This window comes from Aspergillus uvarum (genome assembly GCF_003184745.1).
Source record: "Aspergillus uvarum CBS 121591 unplaced genomic scaffold BO82scaffold_14, whole genome shotgun sequence".
In the NCBI taxonomy this organism is placed as follows: domain Eukaryota; kingdom Fungi; phylum Ascomycota; class Eurotiomycetes; order Eurotiales; family Aspergillaceae; genus Aspergillus; species Aspergillus uvarum.
The window spans coordinates 513,471-535,553 of record NW_020291311.1 but is presented as its reverse complement, the minus strand read 5'-3'; the positions used below and the strand labels follow the sequence as shown (position 1 = coordinate 535,553).

General features: G+C 54.3%; 5 protein-coding genes across 5 annotated transcripts; 3 read left to right on the top strand and 2 right to left on the bottom strand.

Moving 5' to 3' along the window:
- Positions 1-3,829, top strand: BO82DRAFT_306044 (putative C2H2 transcription factor). Its single transcript, XM_025632241.1, has 6 exons — positions 1-326; positions 392-608; positions 706-2,266; positions 2,319-2,585; positions 2,640-2,784; positions 2,834-3,829. Exons 1-6 carry the CDS (start codon positions 296-298, stop codon positions 3,733-3,735), a joined length of 3,123 nt encoding a protein of 1,040 aa, XP_025494092.1. The 5' UTR covers positions 1-295; the 3' UTR covers positions 3,736-3,829.
- A 321-nt stretch (positions 3,830-4,150) lies between these two features.
- Positions 4,151-17,672, top strand: BO82DRAFT_373006 (DNA ligase (ATP) DNL4; the record flags this gene model as incomplete). The annotated part of the gene is made up of 10 exons (XM_025637350.1): positions 4,151-4,174; positions 4,374-6,591; positions 6,655-6,786; positions 6,835-6,967; positions 7,014-7,134; positions 7,170-7,626; positions 15,078-16,023; positions 16,074-16,442; positions 16,496-17,496; positions 17,539-17,672. The coding sequence occupies 10 exons, from the start codon at positions 4,151-4,153 to the stop codon at positions 17,670-17,672; spliced, it is 5,535 nt and encodes a 1,844-aa protein (XP_025494091.1).
- Positions 17,673-18,388: 716 nt separating this feature from the next.
- Positions 18,389-18,838, bottom strand: BO82DRAFT_36081 (uncharacterized protein). The gene has a single exon (XM_025636789.1). The coding sequence runs from the start codon at positions 18,751-18,753 to the stop codon at positions 18,517-18,519; it is 237 nt and encodes a 78-aa protein (XP_025494090.1). The 5' UTR covers positions 18,754-18,838; the 3' UTR covers positions 18,389-18,516.
- Positions 18,432-20,703, bottom strand: BO82DRAFT_382076 (serine/threonine-protein phosphatase). Its single transcript, XM_025637897.1, has 3 exons — positions 20,452-20,703; positions 19,002-20,286; positions 18,432-18,923 (listed from the first exon to the last, which is right to left on the bottom strand). The coding sequence occupies exons 1-3, from the start codon at positions 20,466-20,468 to the stop codon at positions 18,921-18,923; spliced, it is 1,305 nt and encodes a 434-aa protein (XP_025494089.1). The 5' UTR covers positions 20,469-20,703; the 3' UTR covers positions 18,432-18,920.
- A 240-nt stretch (positions 20,704-20,943) lies between these two features.
- Positions 20,944-21,935, top strand: BO82DRAFT_306031 (uncharacterized protein). Its single transcript, XM_025632240.1, has 2 exons — positions 20,944-21,106; positions 21,180-21,935. Exon 2 carries the CDS (start codon positions 21,255-21,257, stop codon positions 21,675-21,677), a length of 423 nt encoding a protein of 140 aa, XP_025494088.1. The 5' UTR covers positions 20,944-21,106; positions 21,180-21,254; the 3' UTR covers positions 21,678-21,935.
- Positions 21,936-22,083: the final 148 nt, after the last annotated feature.

The following is a 22,083-nucleotide window of genomic DNA, read 5'->3' as shown; positions in this document are numbered from 1 at the left end:
TGGCAGTCCCTGAACTTCCCTGCTGCGCTCCTATTGTTCGATCATCACTCTCCCCCGTCAGCTCCTTGCTTTTTTCTTCTTTTTTGTCTCGTCGTATCTCGAAGGGTTCCATTTCCTCCGATCAGATGCGACCAGGGTGTTAGTTACCACATGGCACAATGGGTTTAGTTTGCTGTTTGTCTGGTGATGAATCCTCGCTACTCAACTCCGTAATCTGTCTATATCGCCAATTTATCTGTTGCCATGCATGACTTGCTCGGATCGTGGTTGAAGCAAATCTCGTCTATGCGACGCCATGTCCTCGGTGAAGAGCGACGCTGGGCCAGGTGCGATGGATTCTCGTTTCGAACTTGATATGATTGAGTCCACTAATTGAGCTATGGCTCTGCAGAAGCTCCGATCCACCATGAATCTGAGGAGGCAGCAGCGAAGGATGAAGGTGACTCCTACGATCAAGAAATGCAACAGGGCTCCACAGCTAGCCCGACGAAGTGCTCGATATGCCAGAGTACCTTTCGACGACCGGAGCATTTGAAGCGCCATTTTCGCAGCCATACAAAAGAGAAGCCGTTCGAATGCGCGCAGTGTGGCCGTCATTTCTCGAGAACGTAGGTCTCTTGCCTTCTTATCGTGCATTCTTGGATGCTCTCTTGTTCTCATTCGTCTCCTTCGTCTTCAGCGGGGACTAACGCGGGCCCTGGTTAGAGATACACTGCACCGTCATGAGCTCAGCCACCACAACGCTGGAATAGAAGGTGGGAAGGATCGCACCCATCGCATCACGGTAAAGACATTCCGGGCGTGCTTCAAATGCGCACTTGCACGAGTGCGATGCAGTGGCGGGACGCCATGTGCGCGCTGCGAGAACCGGTCTCTCGAATGTCTGTACCCAACTGAGAGACGTTCGAAAGCTAAAGCCCGAAAAGAGGCAGCGCAGTCAGGCTTGGCCCCAGACGAAGACTTTAACGGGCAGTCTTCTTTTGCCATAACATCCACATCTGCTGAAGGTTCTGCTGCACGATCCCCGCACAGTGGGGACACGTCTCTTGCAAAGCCTCTTCATTACCGAATGACACAGTTCCAGCTTCAATTGCCAGGACCCGGCCTCCTCAACAGGAATGACAAATCGCCGTCTGTAGATCCGGTTGTTTCACATCAAAGCGAGGCTCCAGAGAAATTGTTGAACGACTCTCCGAACAATGGGCCAGAGGGCAATGCGATGAAGCAGTCAACTCGGCCCAACTTGCTCTCTTCCCGGGGGGAATTTGATATGACCCAAGTTACGCCCCATGGACCTAGTGGCGACAGTTCTGAGCAAGCAAGATCACGCAGGTCTTTATCTGCCATCCAGGGCATACACTTGTTAAATCAGACAACCGAGCCCGTGAGCTCAGCGAGCGTCCCACATCCAGTTTCAGCCAGCCATGGCAGTGACACGAGAATACCAACAATAGGACAGCAAGGAGCGCTCGGCTCATTAGGACCATTCTTGGACACGATGAACTCAGCTGTTCCTGCGATGAACTGGCTTCCCGGGGAGGGGCCCTACGATACATTCATCGAGCGCACTCCTACAGCGGAAGCCCGTGATGGGTTCATGAACTATGCAACATGGTATCCCCCGGCGGTCCATCCAACTAACGGAAGTCAAGACAACATTTTCAAATCTCCGTTAGGACACACCTCACTAGTCAGCGACAAGAACAGCCCTAACAACTCGGGTCGTTCAACGTTCTCCAGCGCTACGAAACGACCGGCAGACCTATCAGAGGACACAGCTCAACTTCGACTGTCAAAATCCAGACGACACCAAGATGTCTGGTCAGACTTCTCCGCAATGTCCCCTGATGGCTTCAGTTCTCGAGGTAGAGAAAATTTGCCCCGTCGATTTATGTTCCCTATGATTGAAGACACCGCCATGCACGATATTCAAATTGGTCCAAGTCTTCTGATTGGGATATCGACCTACGAAAAGATTCACAAAGCTTTCGTTCAGCTGTGTTGCGCCGAAAGTGTCGTTTTCTCGCGATTCGAGTCCGAGTATTTGCCAAGTGCAACTGTACTTTCCGAATTTGTCCACCTCTACTTTCACCATTTCCAACCCGTCTATCCTATGTTTCACCTTCCTACATTTAGTACAAACACATGTCACTGGATAGTGACATTGGCGTTGGCGGCAATAGGTAGCCACTATGCTAGGCTCCACGAATCAGACGAATGTGTTTCTGCGCTCCACGAGCTTCTTCGTCGAGCTATCATGGTCGAGGTGAGCATTTCGTGCTCTTATGGTCTACCTGCAACTAACCAGAGACGTGCAGAAGGAAAAGTCCTGTCAAGACCAGGCACCACTCTGGCTTGTTCAAGCAAAGCTTCTCAATTGCATTGGATTGCTCTATAACAGTGATGAATGGGCTAGAGTCTCTGCCCTCGACCGATTCGGTGATTTGACTAGTTTATTGAATCGGACCAAGCTATTGAAGTCTCCCCGACAATTTAAATTAATATCGCATGACAAGCCATCAGAGCAGAACTGGCTGGGCTGGATTGAGGACGAGGTCAGACGACGGACGGCCTACTTAGTATGGGTATAATGCCCAAACAGTACCGACTTGCCTGGACTCTGCTAACAGTTTCCATAGCTTGTGGACTGTACTATAGCCTATCACTTCGATCGACAGCCCTCCTTCTCGCTTGAGGACGCGCAAGCAGCGCTTCCCGCTCATGAGAGACTCTGGCAAGCAGAGTCAGCCCATGCTTGGCAGGGGACCTTTGAACAGAATTCAGGTATAGCAGCTATTTGTACAGTACAATCGCGGTCTCTAACACGACTTAGGCCAACCCGAGCTCTCTCTATACGATGCGGTATTGATTATGTACATTGAAAAGCGACTCGTGCCCGATCTGGGGGAGTTGGGTCATATCCTGCTGATCCATGCTCTCTACCAACGCATGTGGGAAGTCGGCGACTACTTTCGCCGACCATTGTCTTTCTGGAACCCGACCGCTAAGAAACAGTCTCGGCAAACGGCGATCCCTTCGGGCTCTGTCTGGCTTCCCGGGATCCCCTCGTATTCGAAGTGGCGTAACAGTGCATGCGACTCTCTGGACATACTCCACTGGGCCGCCAACAGCACGGTCGCTACAGCGGCTGACCTCCGCAACCCAACAATACAGCACCTTCACTCGGCTCGGATCGTTCTACTTGCACCCTTCCGTGAGATTCGATCGCTAGCCCACTCGCTCGTGACGGAAAAGGTTCGCTGGAGCGAACGTCACCAGAACCTGGAATGGCACTACATACTCCGATGGGTCAAACATGATCAATACAAGGCCCGGCTCACGATCATCCATGCCGGCGCAACCCTGCTTCATGCGCGGGGGAACACCAGCCATGCGTTCCACGAGCCGGTCGCTGTGTTCCTGGCGACACTGGTGCTGTGGGCTTATGGCTCATGCTGTGCTCAACTCGCCGACCGGGCGCGACCTGCTACCGGGAAGGATACCGTTATACACCTCGATCAGCCTTGCGATGACGAGCTGGTCCAAATCTTTGTGAGGGAAGGACAAGCTATCCAGGGAGTGCTGACGGGGGTGGGTGATATCTGCGCGCCGCAGGGCCCTGCTGGGGTTCTGCGCGCCGGTAGCGAGACATTTGTCGATCTGATGTCATGGGGCATATCCAGGAAACTCAAGTCTATTCTTTCCAAACTGGCCGATTTGGTCTCGCAAGTTTGAGCTGTACTGCGGTACGTTGGTGTCCTTGGCCACCAAAGCTGCATTTATATACATACACATACAACCGCAAACAAACACATACATTTCACTTTGCATTTTGATGGACGAATAGAATCGATGATGTAAGGAATGAGTCACAGATGAGGAAAAACAATATTCACAATGTACACAATCTATGACCATCTAGCACAGTAAGCTATAAGTTATTCACAGTCCGCAGTTTAGGCAGTGATGTCACGTCACATGCAGTGGGCTTATCTTATCGGAGCTGCCGCCTAAAAATGCAGGCCGGGGTATTGATCAACTACAGCCCACGCCCTTCACCGTTGTTTCTTTCTTGATTTCCGAACATGCTTCTTTCTGATCAGACATCCCTCGCCCTCAGCACAGTGCAGCCGTCTGCAACACCTGCAAGATGGATTCCGATGAAAACATGGAGGTAGAGGGCAGCAGCACGCTTAATCCGCCGGTGGGGTCGGAGCATGCGCATGAAGACATGGATCTAGATGAGAAGTGAGTTCTAGGGATCGAAGCCATCATAACATCTACACCTCCCCTCCAGCAGCTTACTCTGTCTGTTTCTCACCGTCTGCTGCTTATCCTGCTCTCTCACCTCAAATTTACCCCCCACCTCCCAGGCTTCAAACACTAACCACGAGACTCAAAACCACAACAGCTACCCCAACCGCCCGCACAACCACTCCCCGACCCCCGCCTTCCACACCCTCTTCGAAAACCTCTTCAACCCCCTCAGCGCCATCAAAAGACAACCCACCTCCTCCTCCACCACCACCGCGCAACGGCCCCCATCCGCCCGCCGCAAACTCGGGCCACACGGCCAAACCGCCTCCGCCAGCCTGAACCCCGCCGAGCGGCGCCGCGACGTGATCGAGCGCTTCATCTCCCACTGGCGCCAGACCGTGGGCGACGACATCTACCCAGCCTTCCGACTGATCCTGCCGGACAAAGACCGCGACCGGGCGATGTACGGCCTAAAGGAGAAAGCGATCGGCAAGATGCTCGTCAAGATTTTGAAGATTGACAAGAACTCCGAGGACGCGGTGGGCCTGCTGAACTGGAAGCTGCCGGGGTACGAGGCGCGCGGGTTTCTGGCGGGCGACTTCGCGCGGCGGTGCTACGACGTCGTCTCCAAGCGGCCGATGCGCACGGAGGTCGGCAGCATGTCAATTGCGGAGGTGAATGGGCGGCTGGATCGGTTGTCGGCCGCCGGGCGCGAGGGCGAGCAGATGGCGATCTTGGGGGAGTTTTATCGGCGGATGAATCCCGAGGAGTTGATGTGGTTGATTCGCATTATTCTGCGGCAGATGAAGGTGGGCGCGTCGGAGCGGACGTTGTTTGATGTCTGGCATCCTGATGCGGAGGGGCTGTATTCGATCTCGAGTAGTTTGAGGAGAGTGTGTTGGGAGTTGCATGATCCCAATGTGCGGTTGGAGGATGAGCACAGGGGCATTGCGCTGATGCAGTGCTTCCAGCCGCAGTTGGCCCAGTTTCAGGTGCAGAGTTTGGAGAAGATGGTTGCGAAGATGCGCGGGGTTGCGGTGGGGGATAAGGATGAGGGGAATGAGGAGAAGGGCGAGTTTTGGATCGAGGAGAAGTTGGATGGCGAGCGCATGCAGTTGCATATGGGCCCGGATGAGGAGGTGGATGGCGGCAGGCGGTTCCGGTTCTGGTCACGCAAGGCTAAGGATTATACCTATCTGTATGGGAATGGGCTGTTCGACGAGAATGGCGCGCTGACGAGGCACCTGGCCGGTGCGTTTGCCGACGGGGTCGAGAGCGTGATTCTGGACGGCGAGATGATCGCCTGGAACCCCGAGCAGGATGCCCCGGAGCCCTTTGGGACCCTCAAGTCGGCGGCCCTCGCCGAGCAGCGGAACCCCTTCGCCAATGGCTCGCGGCCGCTGTTCCGGATCTTTGATATTCTGTATCTGAATGGCCATGACCTGACGCGGTACACGCTGCGGGACCGCCGGAATGCGCTGCAGAAGAGCGTCAAAGACGTCCATCGCCGGTTCGAGGTCCACCCGTACGAAGAGGCCACCAGCACCGCCGAGGTCGAGGCCTCGCTGCGTCGGGTCGTCGCCGAAGCCTCGGAGGGCTTGGTGTTGAAGAACCCGCGCTCCCCGTACCGGTTGAACGAGCGCCATGACGACTGGATGAAGGTGAAGCCGGAGTACATGACCGAGTTCGGGGAGTCGCTGGACCTCGTTGTCATCGGGGGCTACTACGGCAGCGGTCATCGCGGCGGCGCCCTCTCCAGCTTCCTGTGCGGACTGCGGGTGGACGACTCGGCGACGTCGTCACAGCACCACGCCGCCGCTGAGCCGTCCAAATGCTACTCGTTCTGCAAGGTCGGCGGCGGATTCACGGCGGCGGACTACGCGAACATCCGCCACCATACGGACGGCAAGTGGAAGGAGTGGAACCCGAAGAAGCCGCCCCTGGCGTACATGGAGCTGGCGGGCGCGGGCAACGCGCAGCACGAGCGGCCGGATATGTGGATCAAGCCCGAAGACTCGGTGGTGCTCTGCGTCAAGGCCGCCTCGGTCTCGGTCAGCGATCAGTTCCGCATGGGCCTGACGCTGCGCTTCCCGCGGTTCAAGCGGCTGCGCGGCGACAAGGACTGGACGAGCGCGCTGTCGGTGCAGGAGTTCCTGGACCTCAAGTCCAACGTGGAGCAGGAGCAGAAGGAGAAGGCGTTCAACGTGGAGAACTTCCGCAAGAAGCGCCAGAAGAAGTCCACCAAGAAACCCTTGGCGATTGCTGGGTATGATGAGAGGGCGGAGGTCAAGTCGGCCGGTCCGTCGGGGCATATCTTTGACGGGCTGAACTTTTGTATGTTGTTGTCCCGGACGAGTCGAGTTCTGAATTGGTTACAGTGCTGATGCTGGTGTTTAGTTGTCATGACCGACTCCACTGCCCCAGTCAAGAAGACCAAGGCGGAACTGGAGCAGCTGGTGAAGAGCCATGGCGGCAAGTTCTATCAGACGAATACGGCGGCTCCGGATACGATCTGCGTGGCTGATAGAAGTAAGCTTTTCTTCTTGGAGGGGATATCGGATCGACTGACCGAAGCAGGAACGGTCAAGGCGGCTTCGTTGCAGAAAACGGGCGAGGTGGACATCATTCGCCCGTCCTGGATCCTGGACTGTATTCGACAGAGTGAGATCGACGCAGGTCTTGCGGACCTACTTCTTCCTACGGAGCCAAGGTACGTGGTTTTTCTGTGGCTGGAAGCTCGGTGGCTGATTTAGCAGGCATATGTTCTATACAACACCGGAGAAGGAGGCGGAGGTGGCTGCGAGCGTCGACCGCTTCAACGACAGCTACGCACGGAACACCACGCTGGAGGAGCTGAGCGAGGTAGCTACCCAATGCGTCCTTGTTTCGTCTTTGGCTGACCATGTCCGTAGATATTGAAGAAGATGGAGACGGATGTCCCTCCCGGCAACTCCAAAGCCCTCGACAAACTCAAGGGACATCTCTACGACCAGATCAACGCTGGATGGCCACTCCCCTGCGGCTGGCTCTTCGACGGTCTAGTCTTGTACTTCCCCGAGCTGGCACACCCAACCACCACGGAGGATAGCCGTGACGATGACCTCGGAGACATGGGCAACCTCCAATCCCACCACCACTACCACCCACTCCAGCTGACCAGAAACACGGCGCGGTTCGCCGGGGCTCGAGTGGTCGACACCGCCCAGGACCCGGCCATCACCCATGTCATCCTCCAGCCGACGGGTCTGCCGGCGGCTGAGTACAGGTCCTTACGAGGGCAGTGGGCTGCGGCGGATAGGATCCCGCATTTCGTGACTACGGGGTGGGTGGAGGAGAGCTGGAGGCAGCAGACGCTTCTGGATGAGGAGAGTGAGTTCCCCTGTCCGGCGGTCTTTCCGTTTCTGATTTCAAAGCAAAGCAAAGAAAGGCATGGGCTGATTGCTGGCAGAATTCCAACCCTCGAAGCAGGGCACAGCAAAGGGAAAGGGAAAAGGAAGTCTGGCGTAACGTCGGGTAGACGCGCATTGCGCAGGATGATGTCTCACCTTCTTGAAGTTTCACGGCGTAGCTGGTTGGTTTGGGGCCGAGCTGATATATCCATCATGCAGTATTGGTTGGTTTCTTAGGGGGGGCAGGGGAGGGCTAAATTATTATCTGGTGGTTACGAGGCGTATGTGCTCAGGGATGGATGTATCTGGTGGAACCGTAACCGGAACCGTAACCGTAACCGTCCCTGTGCCAGGGCAGGGCGCTTATCTTTTGTGTCTCGCTCGCGGTGCTCTGAGTCACCGTCCTTTTATCTTGGTGTGTATATGGGTGGTAATGTTTATATATTTACTTGGTGGGTTGGGGGTGGGGGGGGGGTTGCCTTGCAGCTGTATAGGTGTATACAACAGGAAGTCTAGAGCACCAATGATCGCCCGGGGGAATCCCAGACAAGGCTTCGAGCTTATCTCTGACCAGTCCGGTGTTGGGTTGGGGGCATGTTTCACAGATCCCGGATGACAGCTGGGCTGGGTTAATGGGATGGATTGATTGATTGATTGATTGATTGATTGATTGATTGATTTATCCTTGGGAAACTTTTTATCAGGTCCTACCTAACTGCTCCACTGCAGTAAGCCATGCGGTGAGTGGGAGCTGTGATCGACGCTGAACGACCACAGCGATACCACACACACTACACTGGTCCACTGGAGTTCTACCCTCTTCTTCCCAATCCAACCGCTGACGGATATGAATCATGATCCATCCATCCGAAAGAGGCAACCAAACTGCCCCCAGCCAGGGCTCGGAACACCTTGAACCCCATGCATCTCTCCGATTGGCCAGAGATAAGCACCTTGCGATCACAAGAGCAAGAAAGAACAAGATCATGAACATCGCGAGTGCACTTCACTTAACCTTACCTTCCTACACTTGACCAGACGACAAAGATAATGCAGGGAAAGATATCCGGAGCTTGGGACAGCAGTTTTGAAAATTACGCGGTTCTTACGGGGTGTTTGTCACCCCACCTAGTTAAGTGAAGTTAACTTGAGTTTCCTTACCACCGATAGTAGCTGTAGCTGTGGCTGTCGCTGTCGCTGTGGCTGTCGCTGGACGGCGAAAGCAGGAAAGATGAGGAAGGCGAATGATGATATCGTCATCTTGATGATTGAAGTTTATCGGCTTTGGCTTTTTTGGTTTGTTTGGGGTGAGCTGGAGCTGGAGCTGGAGCTGGAGCTGGGAAGGCGGTTTTTGCCACCCCCGGAATTAAAATGAGGTGTCGTCATTCATCTTGCTTGCCTGAGATGGGTTGAGATGGCTTGGGGGCATGTTATGTCATTTCTGACCTCAGGGCCACTTCTGGTGTCAATCGTGTCCGTTGATGGCCGTTCCAGATCTGGGTGGTTTGTTTCTGAGTGCTGTCCTCTGGTCATAACGGGAATATATGTCTATCGTGGAGGGGTTAATTCAAGGTAGTGGGTAAGAGCACTGGATAAGTAGATATGTCTGTACCGGACTGTACTGTAGTCGATCTGATTGGGACCACGGGCGATAGCATGGCCCTATTGCAGCTGTATATCACTATCACATAACATATCACAACGCATTCTTCATCCAAGACCTCCTCCCCGCCCGTATTGATGTCCAGTCTCAGTAATCAGCCTGCAAGATCCGAGATTGATATCTCACCTACTTTAAAAAGGCATATATCCGTCACCTTCCCTTATCACGGCCCTCCTTATCACTGGCCGTCAACCCGGCCGGCGTAAGGTTACCCCCGGCCGGCCTGCCTGCCTGCCCCCAACCAACCAGTGATTGAAGAGTAGTGGCACTGCAGCCTACGGGGTTGAACCCCCCTCGGATCTACCATCCCCCATCCTCCTGCATTGAATCATTTAATCTATTTCCGCTGGAAACAAGGTTTGGTTAGGCTAGGTTGCTCTCCGACGGGGTTTGGGCTGGGCGGAAATGGCTGCAGCTAGATTACGGAGTAGTACTATGTAAGTGACTTAGTGCTAGTGTTAGTGCTAGGCTAGTGTGGCTGTTAGTGTGGTTTGCATGGGTTGGGGGGTTTTATCCGCGGTTTAGACTGATGGGCTGGGTGGTTGCTGATGCAGCTAGATATGGACTGGGGTTAGGGTGTACTCTATACTTCTGTGAAAAGGGAAGTGGGTATCAATGTGATGTAAGTCTGTCTTTGTTTGTCTCTGTCTGTCTGACTGGCTGGCTGTCTGTCTGTAAATGTAGGGTGTGTAAGTGTAGGTGTAAGCTAGGTATAGGTATAGGTATAGAACTGATGTAGGAATGCTCCGTGCCCCAATCTGCCCCGAAAAATGAAAACGCCAGTGTATGCCCGATCCAACTCCCCACCCCAAAAAAGCAAAAGAGAGAAAAAAAAAAAAAAAAAGGAACCGCTATGTTCAACTTCCCCCCAAAAAATTACAAGCTTTCAACAGAAACCCCCACCCATCGCGAGGGCACCGCATTCTCATCCTCCTCCTCGTAGCATTCGTAGCGCAGCACCCGGGCTTGATGAACGCCCTTCCGCGCTGGCAGCCAGATGCGGGCGCGCGTCGGCACATCGTCCCGCAGTTTGCCGCTGCGCCGCATGTTCATCTCCAGCACCACCATCCGCAGGAAGTCGCTGTTCTCCCGCGGTTCGCGGGGCCGGGTCATCGGCGGGAATTCCGGGTCGGACATGGGGAGGGGCTGCCTTTGATGATGCGGATGCTTGGCGCGGTGGCCGCCGCCGCGTCTACCCGCGCGCCGGTAGGTCTGCATCTGCACGGAGACCACCGGGCTCGCGCTCGCGTCCAGGGTCTCGTCGTGCGGGTGGTAGTCCTGATAGGCGTACATCTCGGCCGGGGAGAGGGTGATCGGGTTCAAGTACCGGCGGAGCGCGGGCGAGGGCGGCTCGTGCATCGGCGGAGGCCGTCGGTCGTCCGTCATCTCTGGCGTGATCGTGAACATCGACCGCGTCAGGAAGTCGTCCGGCTGCACCGAAGGCGTCGCGAAGGTGGAGACCGTCTGCGCCGCCGATTTGATCGCCCGCAGCGAGGCGGTCAGATTGGATTTGAAGGTGGCCCCGAGCCGGGGGAAGGATCGCGACGGCGTCGGGCTGGTCGCCGCCGCCGCCGCCGGCGGCACCGTGGCGGCCGCCAGGAACGCCTCCATGTCGAGCTCGTCCTCGGAGCTGCACTCCTCCGTCTCGAGGAGCGGGTGGTCCAACGCGCAGTTTTCGCAGGCCGGGGAGCGCAGGAATCTACGGTCTAGGGGGCTTCGTTGGCTGGACGGGGTCGGGGGCGTAGGCAGACTGGGCGGCGAGTCCAGGTCCCGTTCAAGCGACGGCGTGGATGCGATGGAGATGGAGGACGCTGAGAACGACGGCGCCTCGCTGTCGCAGTCGCTGCCAACCGTAGATCGCTCCGTGTCATCTGGGGGACTCAGCAGGAGATCCAGTGCTGTGTTGCCCGTGCTGTCCATCAGGTTGTCGCCCACCCCGTCCAACAACAGCTTGCTGAAATCCTGCACATGGTTCCCGCGCGGTAACCGGCGGGCATCCCGTCCGCTCACACCCCGTCGACGCACGGGGATCGCAGTCGCTTCCAGGATCGATGCGATGGAGTTGGGGACCGGTCGATCGGACAGCGTCCCCGAGGAGGACTGCGGGGTGAGGGTTCTCGGTTTCCGTGGGGTCCTGGGCCCTTTGTTCGCCGCTTGCGTGTGTACGGAGGTCATGCGAGGACCCCGTTTCGGAGGGATGACGACGGGGCTGGAGGGGATCGTCGATGAAGATATGTCGGCGTCGGAGGGCAGTTCAAGGCCCTCAATACCCTGAAGGCCTAGCACTCCCGGAGGAGTCTTCTCGCTTCGAGCTCCCTTCAACGGCGAAGACACCGAGCTAAATAGAAATGCCCTGGGGACCATCATCTTTACAGTTTCGTGGGGATCGGTTTCGTTTCACAAGACAAGGATAGTAGTTTGACAAGACGGCCTAGGCCAGACGAGGCACTCTGATCGAGCGTCTGAGCGAGATACATGGATAAATAGAAAGAGGGCCTGAAGGAAGAAAGAGAAAAGCGTCTGATAGACACCTCTCCCAGCGGAAGAGTGGACTCCGCTGAAGAATATATAAGGGTATCCGCTAGCGATAAGAGGACCACTTTTGCTGTGCTGTGCTGTGTTGGCAGTGGGCACTGGGGCAGTCACCGATACGTCCAAGAGCCCCAGTTCGAGCGGGAGCCAAAAGCGGAAGAACGGCCGGGTGCGTCTGCAGGCACGCGACTGGCAGGTGTACTAATAGGGCAAAGAGGCGGGTGTGAAGAATGATGAGGGGGAGAGTAGAAGAGGAAGAAGTAGAAGAAAGAGGAAGAGAGTGTAAGGTATGTAGTCTTAAGTGAGAGGCAGAAAGGTGGGAAGACCGGGGGGTGTGGATGGGAGAAGAGAAGAGAAGGGAGCGATGAAGAAAGAAGGCGAAAAGACATACTCCGTAGTAATGATCTCAATGACAGAGAGGGAGAGGCAGAGCCCGAGAGTCGTTAGTCTACAACGATAAGAAACGGGAGATGGTAATTCTCAGCCTTAGTCCCGTAACATCGGGTCCCAGCGGAGTTGCACTAACTCCCAATCCGGCAGTGAGAAAAAAAGGCATCCGTAATTCAAATCGCATAATAAGAAATCCGCTTGCAGAAACGGCGACTCTTGGCAGTCGGCAGTGTTCTTTTCTTCTCTTTCTTTCCCAACCAACACTACCAACGTATGGAGTTACTCGCACTAACAGTGAGGCGCTCACCGCTTTGTCCCGAAAGAGGCTGGTCCGTTTCAGGCGGTAAGGGCGGATGCCGACTGCCGGGACCATACCATACCACTCAAAAGTACTAGTCCTGTATGGCCCTCGTTTCATTGTATGTTCTGGAACCCATCACGTAAGTCTTTTGGGCTGGATCGCGGCCGAAGAATGCCCCCGTCCCCACCCGAAGAATGTTCCATCTTACCGCGGCTTACGTACTTTTTGGACCACACAGTAAGTTTCAATTGTCAATTTACCGACCAGAGAGAGAGGGTGACTGACTGACTGTCTAGACAGATAGAGTGTGTGCCCAACCACTACACTACACCACACACTACAGTTAACTCTCCACTACAACTACACTATCTGATGAACATCACCTCACTGAACAGATACCTCAAGCCTCAAAACTACCGCTGCACTCTGAGCGCATCCTGCATCCGTCTCTAAGCGCGGGTTGAATGACTCGTCCCGAAGAGGTCATCGTGCTGACCCCTGACTGCTCGTAAAGCAAGTCATGCTGACGACAACTATCATTTCGATATATGCACTGGTCTGGTGCCTGCAGCTGTCCGACCAGAATTAATCATCCTGGGTCGGAGCGATGATCAGCGGTCCTGCCCGAGGCTTACACCAACTCAAGTCAAGATCGTGGAAGTCGTCGCTTAGAGACACGGCATGCTCCGTCCAGCTAAGTACGACTAATAGTCATCGAGTAATGGCAACCGTCAAGAATGCCCGCAACCCTAGTTTCAAACCACTCCCTCCCGCCGATGAACAACAGAATCACGTAAACCGGAGAAGGAGCGGTAAAGCAAAGGGGGAAATTCCCTGTGGGACTACCGTAGGTATTAATATTGTATCCATCCCTCACGGATTATTGCGCCGTCTGGTCCAATCGCATCCTCACAGTGACTCGATTCTAAGCAACGACTCAATATAGGCAGAGAGCGGATGCACCTGCCCTAACGAGAAGTATGGATCGATAGATCGTCCCGGCCAAATATTGAGACATGAGAGGGTTGGATAGTAGTACTATGTAGTATGCACTGTACCTATATACCATAGTAGTAGTAATAGGAGCATAATGAAATCCATATACAGTACTCCGTATATACAGTTCCTCGTCTTCATCTGGTTCCCTTCCGCTCAGTGTCTACGGGAACAATGGCCAGAAAACAATACCACCACGAGACAGATTCCATCCTCGATTCCATCCTCGATTCCATCCTCGATTCCATCCTTGCTTTCTCCAGGTTGACCATGGTTGAGATGCCTCCTGACGAGTCATTGCAATGGATCGAACCCAGGAAAGTTGACTGACTGGCAGTATCAGTCTTATCAGCCGGAGACTAAATCAACGTCACAGTTGGTTCATTCATTCATTCATTGATTTCTCTAAGGGATTGTTTATTGATGGAGTGGCCGAGAGAGAGAGAGAGAATGCATTAGTAAGCTTTCACCCTCCGCCTGCGGTTCCCCTCCTTCCCTTTTCTCATTCAGTCCCTCTGGCTTATCGCCGCCCTGCTTTGCCAATTGATCTATCATTAGCCTGGGGATATCATCTGAATCACACCCCCGACATCATCATCATCATCAACATCATCATTCCCCCCAGTCCTATCGTCATCCTGGTCCTTGCATCGTCCAATCACCCTCTCTCGTTTTAACCTTCTTATCGTCTTCCTGTTATTCTCCCCTCCCCAGCTTCTGCTTCCCCATCACCCCAGGTTATCGAACTGAGGAGCTCCTTTCCTTTTGCGACTCTCACTACGGTCACTCGCCTCCACTTGCGGGTCATCGCAATCTGTCCATCTGATGCAAATCGCCGCGTGGCGCCTCTGGCTCTAATCGGAACCTTCTCACTAACTCGTAAGTGAATTGCTTGGCATGTGATCTCCCCAATGTCTTTAGCTCACTGGCAACACCCTTGTGCCTCCCAATACTGCACACCAAGCCCCTGCCTCTGCACCAATGGCATCCCTCTGGTTTCATGCACACATCCCAACTAATGTCTTTTCCTCCCCCGCAGATTCGTCCGTTCACCGCGGCGCTTATGCCGGTTGATGCGCTCGACCTAGCATCCCCATTCAACCTGTGTCAAGACCTCCATGAAGGCCTGTCGCTCCAGCAGATCGCCAAGCTCCTCCCACCCTTGAGAAGCATGCCCCGCCCCATCTCGACGTTTTCTCCGAACACTTCTGGGTGGACCTGACAGCCATGGTAGACAGCTCCGCGGAGATGCCGCAAGACATGAGCCCGGCCCCTTCAACCCAAAGGAAAGGTGGTCAAGGACCCGCGGGGGACAATGCTTCGGCCTCGAAAAGGCGCTGTGTCAGCACCGCCTGTATTGCCTGCCGCAGGAGGAAATCAAAGGTTCGACCCGGGTGATCGCCTCGGTTGTTTCTACAGCTTACCCATTGCCACAGTGTGATGGTAACCTACCCAGTTGTGCCGCCTGCTCTTCCGTATACCATACAGCTTGTATGTAACCCGTCCGCTTCATGACTAGCTGGTCATGCTGATTGATGTGCTCGTCTAGGTGTCTATGACCCAAACTCGGACCATCGCAGGAAAGGGGTGTACAAGAAAGACACCGACACTTTGCGAACGAAGAATGCCACCTTGTTGACGCTGATTCAAGCTTTGCTCAACTATGAAGAGGAGGATGCTTTCGACCTGGTCCGCCAGATTCGGTCGTGCGACAGCTTGGAGGATGTTGCGCAATCCATTCTCGGGCAACAAAATAAGCCTTCGCTGGCCTCCGACACACCAGTCGCTAGCGGGGATGAGGCCGATCAATTCGAGTCGGAGCTGTCGGGCAAGATGAGTGAACTAATGCTGGACGGCTCTCGAAAGCTCATTGGCGGCACTTCCAACCTCATTTACCTACCACCTGGATCGGAGCTGAATGAATTCAATCCCAATGCGAACCACCAAGACCTGGGCCGGGGTATTGACGCCTCGGTGTCACACTGGACCAGAGTCACTGATGATGAGAAGCTCATAAGTCACCTTATGCAGATGTACTTTACCTGGCATTATCCATTCTTCACAACTTTGTCTAGGGACCTTTTCTATCGGGATTACGTTCGCGGTGTTTCGAGTCAGTATTGCTCGTCTCTGCTGGTCAATACGATGCTAGCGCTGGGCTGCCATTTCAGCTCTTGGGAAGGGGCTCGTGAAGACCCGGGTAATTCGGCGACGGCCGGCGATCATTTCTTCAAAGAAGCCAAGCGGTTGTTCTTCGAGAACGATGAACATGCGAACGCGAAGCTCTGCACCGTCCAGGCATTGGCGCTGATGTCTGTACGCGAGGCTGGATGCGGGCGCGAAAGCAAAGGTTGGGTCTATAGTGGAATGAGTTTTCGTATGGCTTCCGACCTGGGCTTGGACTTCGACTCCACCAGCCTTGGAGTGCGCAATCTCAGCGAAGAAGAGATAGATGCGCGTCGGATCACTTTCTGGGGATGTTTTCTCTTTGATAAGTATGTAGTATCACTGTCACCTCAAACTCTGATGAGACTAACCTCTTCAGATGCTGGTCCAACTACCTCGGGCGCCAGCCGCAGTGGACCGTTGGGGACATTGGTGTCTCCATGCCGGAGATTTTCCCCAACGAGGACGCTGCAATGTGGTCGTCCTACACGGATGCTGGAGGCGCGGAGGACCAGGCCCAGCCTTCGCGGACACGAGCAATCGCAGTACAGATATCTAAGCTCTGTCAGATCAATGGTGACTTGCTTGTCTTTTTCTACGATCTTAAGCCTAAGGACAAGCTTTCCTCTAAACAAACGGAGCTCAAGAAACTCAGTGAGATTCACACCAGACTTGAAACCTGGAAGAAAGATTTGCCTAAGGAGCTCGGCCCCCAAGACGGGCAGCTTCCGCAGGCGCTTCTCATGCAGTGAGTTAAAGACGCTCGTTTGACTGATGCCACGATCACTGATTGCTCTGAAGCATGTTCTACCAGCTCCTTCTTATACACCTCTATCGCCCGTTCCTGAAGTACACCAAGTCCACTTCTCCACTTCCTCAGCATGTCTCGCCTCGAAAGCTCTGCACTCAAGCAGCTTCCGCCATCTCCAAACTTTTGAGGATGTATAAACGCACGTACGGATTCAAGCAGATCTGCAACGTTGCGGTATACATGGCTCACACCGCTCTTACGGTGCATCTATTGAATCTTCCTGAAAAGAATGCCCAGAGAGATGTTGTGCATGGTGTTCGGCACCTAGAGGAAATGGGCGAAAGCTGGCTTTGCGCACGCCGTACGCTCCGGATTCTTGAGATTTCGGCCAACAAATGGCATGTCGAATTACCCGCAGAAGCTGTGACCACTTTTGAAAGTACACATGTTCGATGGGGGTCCTGGGGCTCCTGGGATCAGGCTCTGTCTCCTCCGGCATCAGAAGATTCCCCACCAACGATATCTATGTCGTACCCTGATTCGAATTCCAGGGGAATCGGCCAACCCATGCCGCCACGGCACGCTGTCATGGCTGGTCACGGCGGCAACTACATGCACAAAACACCGGCCACCGCGGTCGGATCAATGGGTTCTCAATTATTACCGGATCTCCCCGTTCCTGTTTCTGCGTCCGCTATGCGTGCTGTCCAGCGGTCCTTGAACGCTCAGCTTGCTCAAGAACCCGCCCGGCTCCCTGAGCCGACATACCTCCGGCCTGTCGCTCATGCCTATGCGCCATACCGCAATATTCCCATATCTCAGGCTGATATGTGGTACAATGATGAGAATATTCGTGCGTTCAGCTCTGCACAGGATAATTCTCCGGCAACCACGACGTCGCCGGCCAACGAATATGGTGGTTCGGAAAATTTGGTGGAAGAAAGCCAGGATTGGTGGTCTCGCGAGTCACACCGTTTTAACTTTGGAATGGACAATTGGGTGCCAGACTGGAATTCTAGCATGTCAGGCAGGGCATCAGCTGCGAATCCCGGTAGCAGTTTTTCATTGATCGTTGGGCAGACGTCGGCGCCAGAGAGCGCTCCGAACCCGCCACCACCCATGAGATTTGCGGTGGGAGCTCCATCTGGCACCAGTAATCCGGATCAGTCTCCCACAACCCCTGGCTATAATAGCATGCCTACGTCGGAAGCATACCCCAGGCAGTGAACCTGGTTTGGCAGTATGATATACATCAAGTTTCGGACCTGATGCAGTGCAGGCTTCATGTCGTTACGGCTGGAAGAGGCATAGCACTGGCCTCTTTTTCTTAACCGCTTCTGTTCCGGTTATGACTATATAGTCCATTAGATGTTTAGAAGTCATGATTTCATCCTAATAAGATACCAAGGTTTCCCCTATATAATCAAGACTGGTTTGTTTATTGACAGTACGGTTGAAGACCTCGAACCACCAACACACGGCGTCTGTGTATACATAGCAACTCACGCTCACGGGGTGTCTGAGCACAAGCCACAACCATCAGAGCCAACGAACTCCCTTCCAGTTGTTTCATTCCTTTTAGCCCAACTTTTGCCACCACACCCCTCGATCTACTATACACCCGTGTAATCCACCAACCCAGCAGAAAGCAAGCTAGCAGCGCGGGGTAATTCCGGGACTTTCGAAGTACCATAGCGCAAGGCTTATTTTGAATCGTGTAAAGTCGAATAGCTTCAGCTTGACTAATAACCCACCCCCCACCAAATGACGCTTGTCTACCGCATAATGCGGTATAAAGCAGAGTAGAAAGTCGAATTTAGGTAAGGGGGCTGGGTTTGGTTCTTGGAGTTTGCGTATTGGTGTTGGGTGGGCAGAGGAAGGCTGCGGTCAGTCGGACGGACTTGGCCTCGTACGGGAATAGTAGGACTTTAGGTGTGGTGCGGTGCGGTGTTTTTTTTTTTTTTTTTTTTTTTTTTTTGTCTTTTGGGGGGAGCAGGGATGATTCTTATGCCTATGAAGGTAATGGCATGTTTATCTAGCTAGTTGGGTTCCCTGGAAATTCCATGGGGTTTCATGGGGTTTCTGTGGGGTAAAAAAGGAGCTTGGAGCTTTGGAGCCTGGAACTTGTAGAAGCTAGTGGCGATGGATGTTGCTTAAGACTGAATGTGAATGTATGTATGTATGAAGAAAGGAGAGAAGAGATACAGATATAGAAGGTTGAAGAAATTGGCACATGCGGAGATGGAAAGAAATGCCGGAATGAGTAACGTAATGTAATGCAACGCAGAGAAAGAAAGGTCGTGTCCATGCAAGTTTGTTGTATTGTATTGGTAGGAGGTAGGTAGGTAGGTAGGTAAGTAGGTAAGTAGGTGAGGCATATATATGGTGCCGAGAAGGAGGTGTGTGATGTCAGGTTGGTTTGAGGAAGAAGGATGGATGGTTTAATAGGATGGAGCAGAACTTTGGTATCACTTATCACTATGGCGTTTGAGAATTAGTCTTTGGGGCGCATTGGGGATGGAGGAGGTTTCTTTGAAAGAGGGGACGTATACGTACCAGGAAATAATCAGCTACAGGCTTCTTCGCGGGCATTCCTCTGGTATCCTGCGCGGCGGCCTCAAAGACCCGGTACCGTCGACCGGGGCTTCGCGTCACGGCCGCCGCTCCGGCCGCACCGCCGTTGCTTCGACCGTAGTCGCCGTTGCTGCGGGCGACCGTGCCCCCGTTGCTGGCATCCTCGCCGAGCTCCAGGATGGAGGCGACGTTGCCGCAGCGGTAGCAGTAGTTGGGGGCGGACCAGACGGTGACGATGCCGCCGTCGAACATCTCCTTGTACCCTTCCATGACGAGCTGATGGGCGCGCGCGATCAGCGACAGGTCGTTCTTGTAGTTGAAGTGCTTCACGATGTCGCCCCCGAACAGGAACCCCGCGCCGCGCGGGCTGAGGCCCCAGCCGTCGATCTCGTCCGGGTCCGACCAGAGGAGGTCGCACATCGCGCCTTCGTGCGGCACTTCTTGTTTGCGGTCGATCAGTCGGATCTTATCCACGCTGTCGATGAGTGGGGAGAGACCCCCGTGGACGCACAGGACAGCCCCCGTGCCGGTGGCGTAGCTGCCGGAGGAGTCGCTGGTGGCGCCGGTGCCTGCCCAGCCGGATCGCAGGGGTGGCATCGAGGAGGCTGGGGTCTGGGTGGTGGACGACGTGGCGGATTTGTCTTGGGAGAGAGAGGGGAGGAGGGGCGAGTCGGTGCGTGGCTGTTTGGGTCGGTAGCTGCTCATCGTCACCTCGCCGCGCGAGTTCAGCACCTCGGTTTCCAGCTCGCTGTCGTCCAGCGACATTGTCGACGACGTGGTCTCCAGCGCGGGGCCCGTGGGCTCCAAGCCTGAGCTGGCGCCCAGCACCAGCGCCCCCAGCGCCAGGTAGTCGAAGACCTCGCAGCAGTACCGCCAGACATTGGCGCTGCCGTATTTCCGGATGCATTCGTCGTAGAAGCCGTAAACCGTCGTGATCTGGCGCGACTCGTGGTTGCCGCGGATCAGCGTGATGCGGTCGGGATAGCGGACCTTGAGGCAGAGGAGGAGCAGGAAGGATTCGAGCGAGTAGAACCCGCGGTCGACGAAATCCCCCATGAAGAGGTAGTTGGTGTCGGGCACATCGCCGCCCACGCGAAAGAGCTCCATCAGGTCGTGGAACTGTCCGTGAATGTCGCCACAGATGGTGACGGGGGCGTCCACGCACACCACATTGCCTTCTTCGATGAGGAGTTCCCGCGCTTTGTAGCAGAGTTCGCGGACTTGAGATTCGGGGATCAGACGGCAAGCGCGTAGTTGCGCGATCGCTCTGCACGGTAGTTGGAGGATTAAGTCAGCGCTTTACTTTCTCTGTTTATTTGTTTTTTCTTTCGTTTTTTTTTTTTTGTTTTTTCTTTTTTGCAGCGCAAGTGAGATATGCACGGTCGGGGAATTTTATCGGAGAGAAAATGAGAGGATAGAATGTATGCAATACCTGTCTAAGTCACTCATGGTGTGACAGTGTTCAAAGGATGAGGCTCACTGGGGTCGGAGGAAGGAAGCTGGAGGGGGAAGGGGTGGGTCCTAGGAATGGAGGACCGGTTTCACTCTGGTTCAAGCCGCAAAAGCCCGGTGATTAAAGAAAAACAATAGCTAAGTGTAAAGGAAATGAACGCTCATCTTTTCGTTTAAAGGCGCTGGAGATCAATAGTAAGACAGAGGAAAAAGGTGGGAGGGGGAAAGGGCGTGGAGGGGTTGAGGGAGTTGAATGGCGGATGATGAGGGTGGTGATGATGATGATGGATGATAATACTGAGAGAGAGAGAAGGTCTGCTCATCTGCTCGGGACTCCTGCTGATTGTAGCTCGGCTGGCTGTTTGCCAATCACGGGGTTTGCAGATAAGATTAGATCTGATCGTCAAGCTCCGGGCGAATTCTTCCATTTCCGAACTGTCCCCTTCCCGAATCGAGAAACCTTACGATGATTCAAGCTTCCCCATAAAGCCACCCCCCTCGCTCCCCTCTTCCCCAGTCCTGCTGAGTTGCCCGTGCGGTCTCGCGCTTGACTTGCTTTTTCGAGGGGCAATGCTGTTCTCTAGATTCATTCTAGTAACCCTCCATTGAGTCAATCTCTTTCCAATTGCTGTCAGGTATGTGTTCCACGTCTCTGCCTGGGGTGCTTTGCTTCATTCTCACCCACTAACGCAATGTCCCCGCCCACAGCCACAGCCACAGCTACCGCAGTCCTGCCCACTCACTGCTTGAGAACCGGCCAATTGCATAGTTCAGCACCCGACAATGCCGCCTCATCTACATCCTCGCTCGCGGTCGACGAGCTCTCTCTTTGCGGCCACTCTCCTCGCATCCCTTTTCGTCGTCGGTATTCCGCATGTCTTCCCCTGCCCTGCCCCCCGCCGCACCCTCGCCGACTCCGAGATGACCGTCAATGCCGACGGACAACAGATACCGCGTGTCCGACGAAGGAAGCGCAAGGATGCGGACCCCTTTAGCCCCGAGGACAGAGTCCTTCCTCAATCACCCATGGCTAGCGACGAAGACGTTTCCACGTTCCTTCAATTAGAAGCAGAGGCTGCAGAGCTGTCGCAAGCGGGCCATCAATGCCCCGTGCCGAAACCGAAGGGGATTTTGGGTGATTTATTGGGATTTACGAATCGCGGGGAGACACCATCACAGCCCCCATCGACGAGGGAAGCCCGGTGACTGCAACGTTTATTACAGGGAAATCTTTGAAGCGTCTTGAGAGGGAGGAAACGTGGCTTGTACTGTGAAATTGGCCAACTGAAGCAATATTGTTGGCGTCGCCGGGGGAAGGCTTCGGACTGGGGGCTTGATGCCTCTCCAAATCAGCCGCATCGACGGCAGTTATATACCCATCTTTGTATCGATAGTGTACTTACAGGCATGATTTGTGTAACTACATAGGATCACTTTTGACATTCAATATGAATATGAACAATTGACACTCATTTGGTTGTTGCTGGTCTTCATGCTAACGAGTAAGTGAGCAAATTAACTTAAGCAGGCGGGCGCGGCCAGGTTCTGTGTGGAAAGAACCACTAAGCCCAAAAAGGACAAGTATTATTGGCTCAGCTCCCGCTCCGGCTGC

Bases quoted from the DNA above. Each gene is read 5' to 3' on its own strand.
- BO82DRAFT_306044 (XM_025632241.1), top strand. From the start codon at position 296: ATGTCCTCGGTGAAGAGCGACGCTGGGCCAG. The intron at 327-391 runs GTGCGATGGATT...ATGGCTCTGCAG, and splicing joins GAAGAGCGACGCTGGGCCAG to AAGCTCCGATCCACCATGAA. The intron at 609-705 runs GTAGGTCTCTTG...GGCCCTGGTTAG, and splicing joins GGCCGTCATTTCTCGAGAAC to AGATACACTGCACCGTCATG.
- BO82DRAFT_36081 (XM_025636789.1), bottom strand. From the start codon at position 18,753: ATGGACACGACCTTTCTTTCTCTGCGTTGCATTACATTACGTTACTCA.
- BO82DRAFT_306031 (XM_025632240.1), top strand. From the start codon at position 21,255: ATGCCGCCTCATCTACATCCTCGCTCGCGGTCGACGAGCTCTCTCTTT.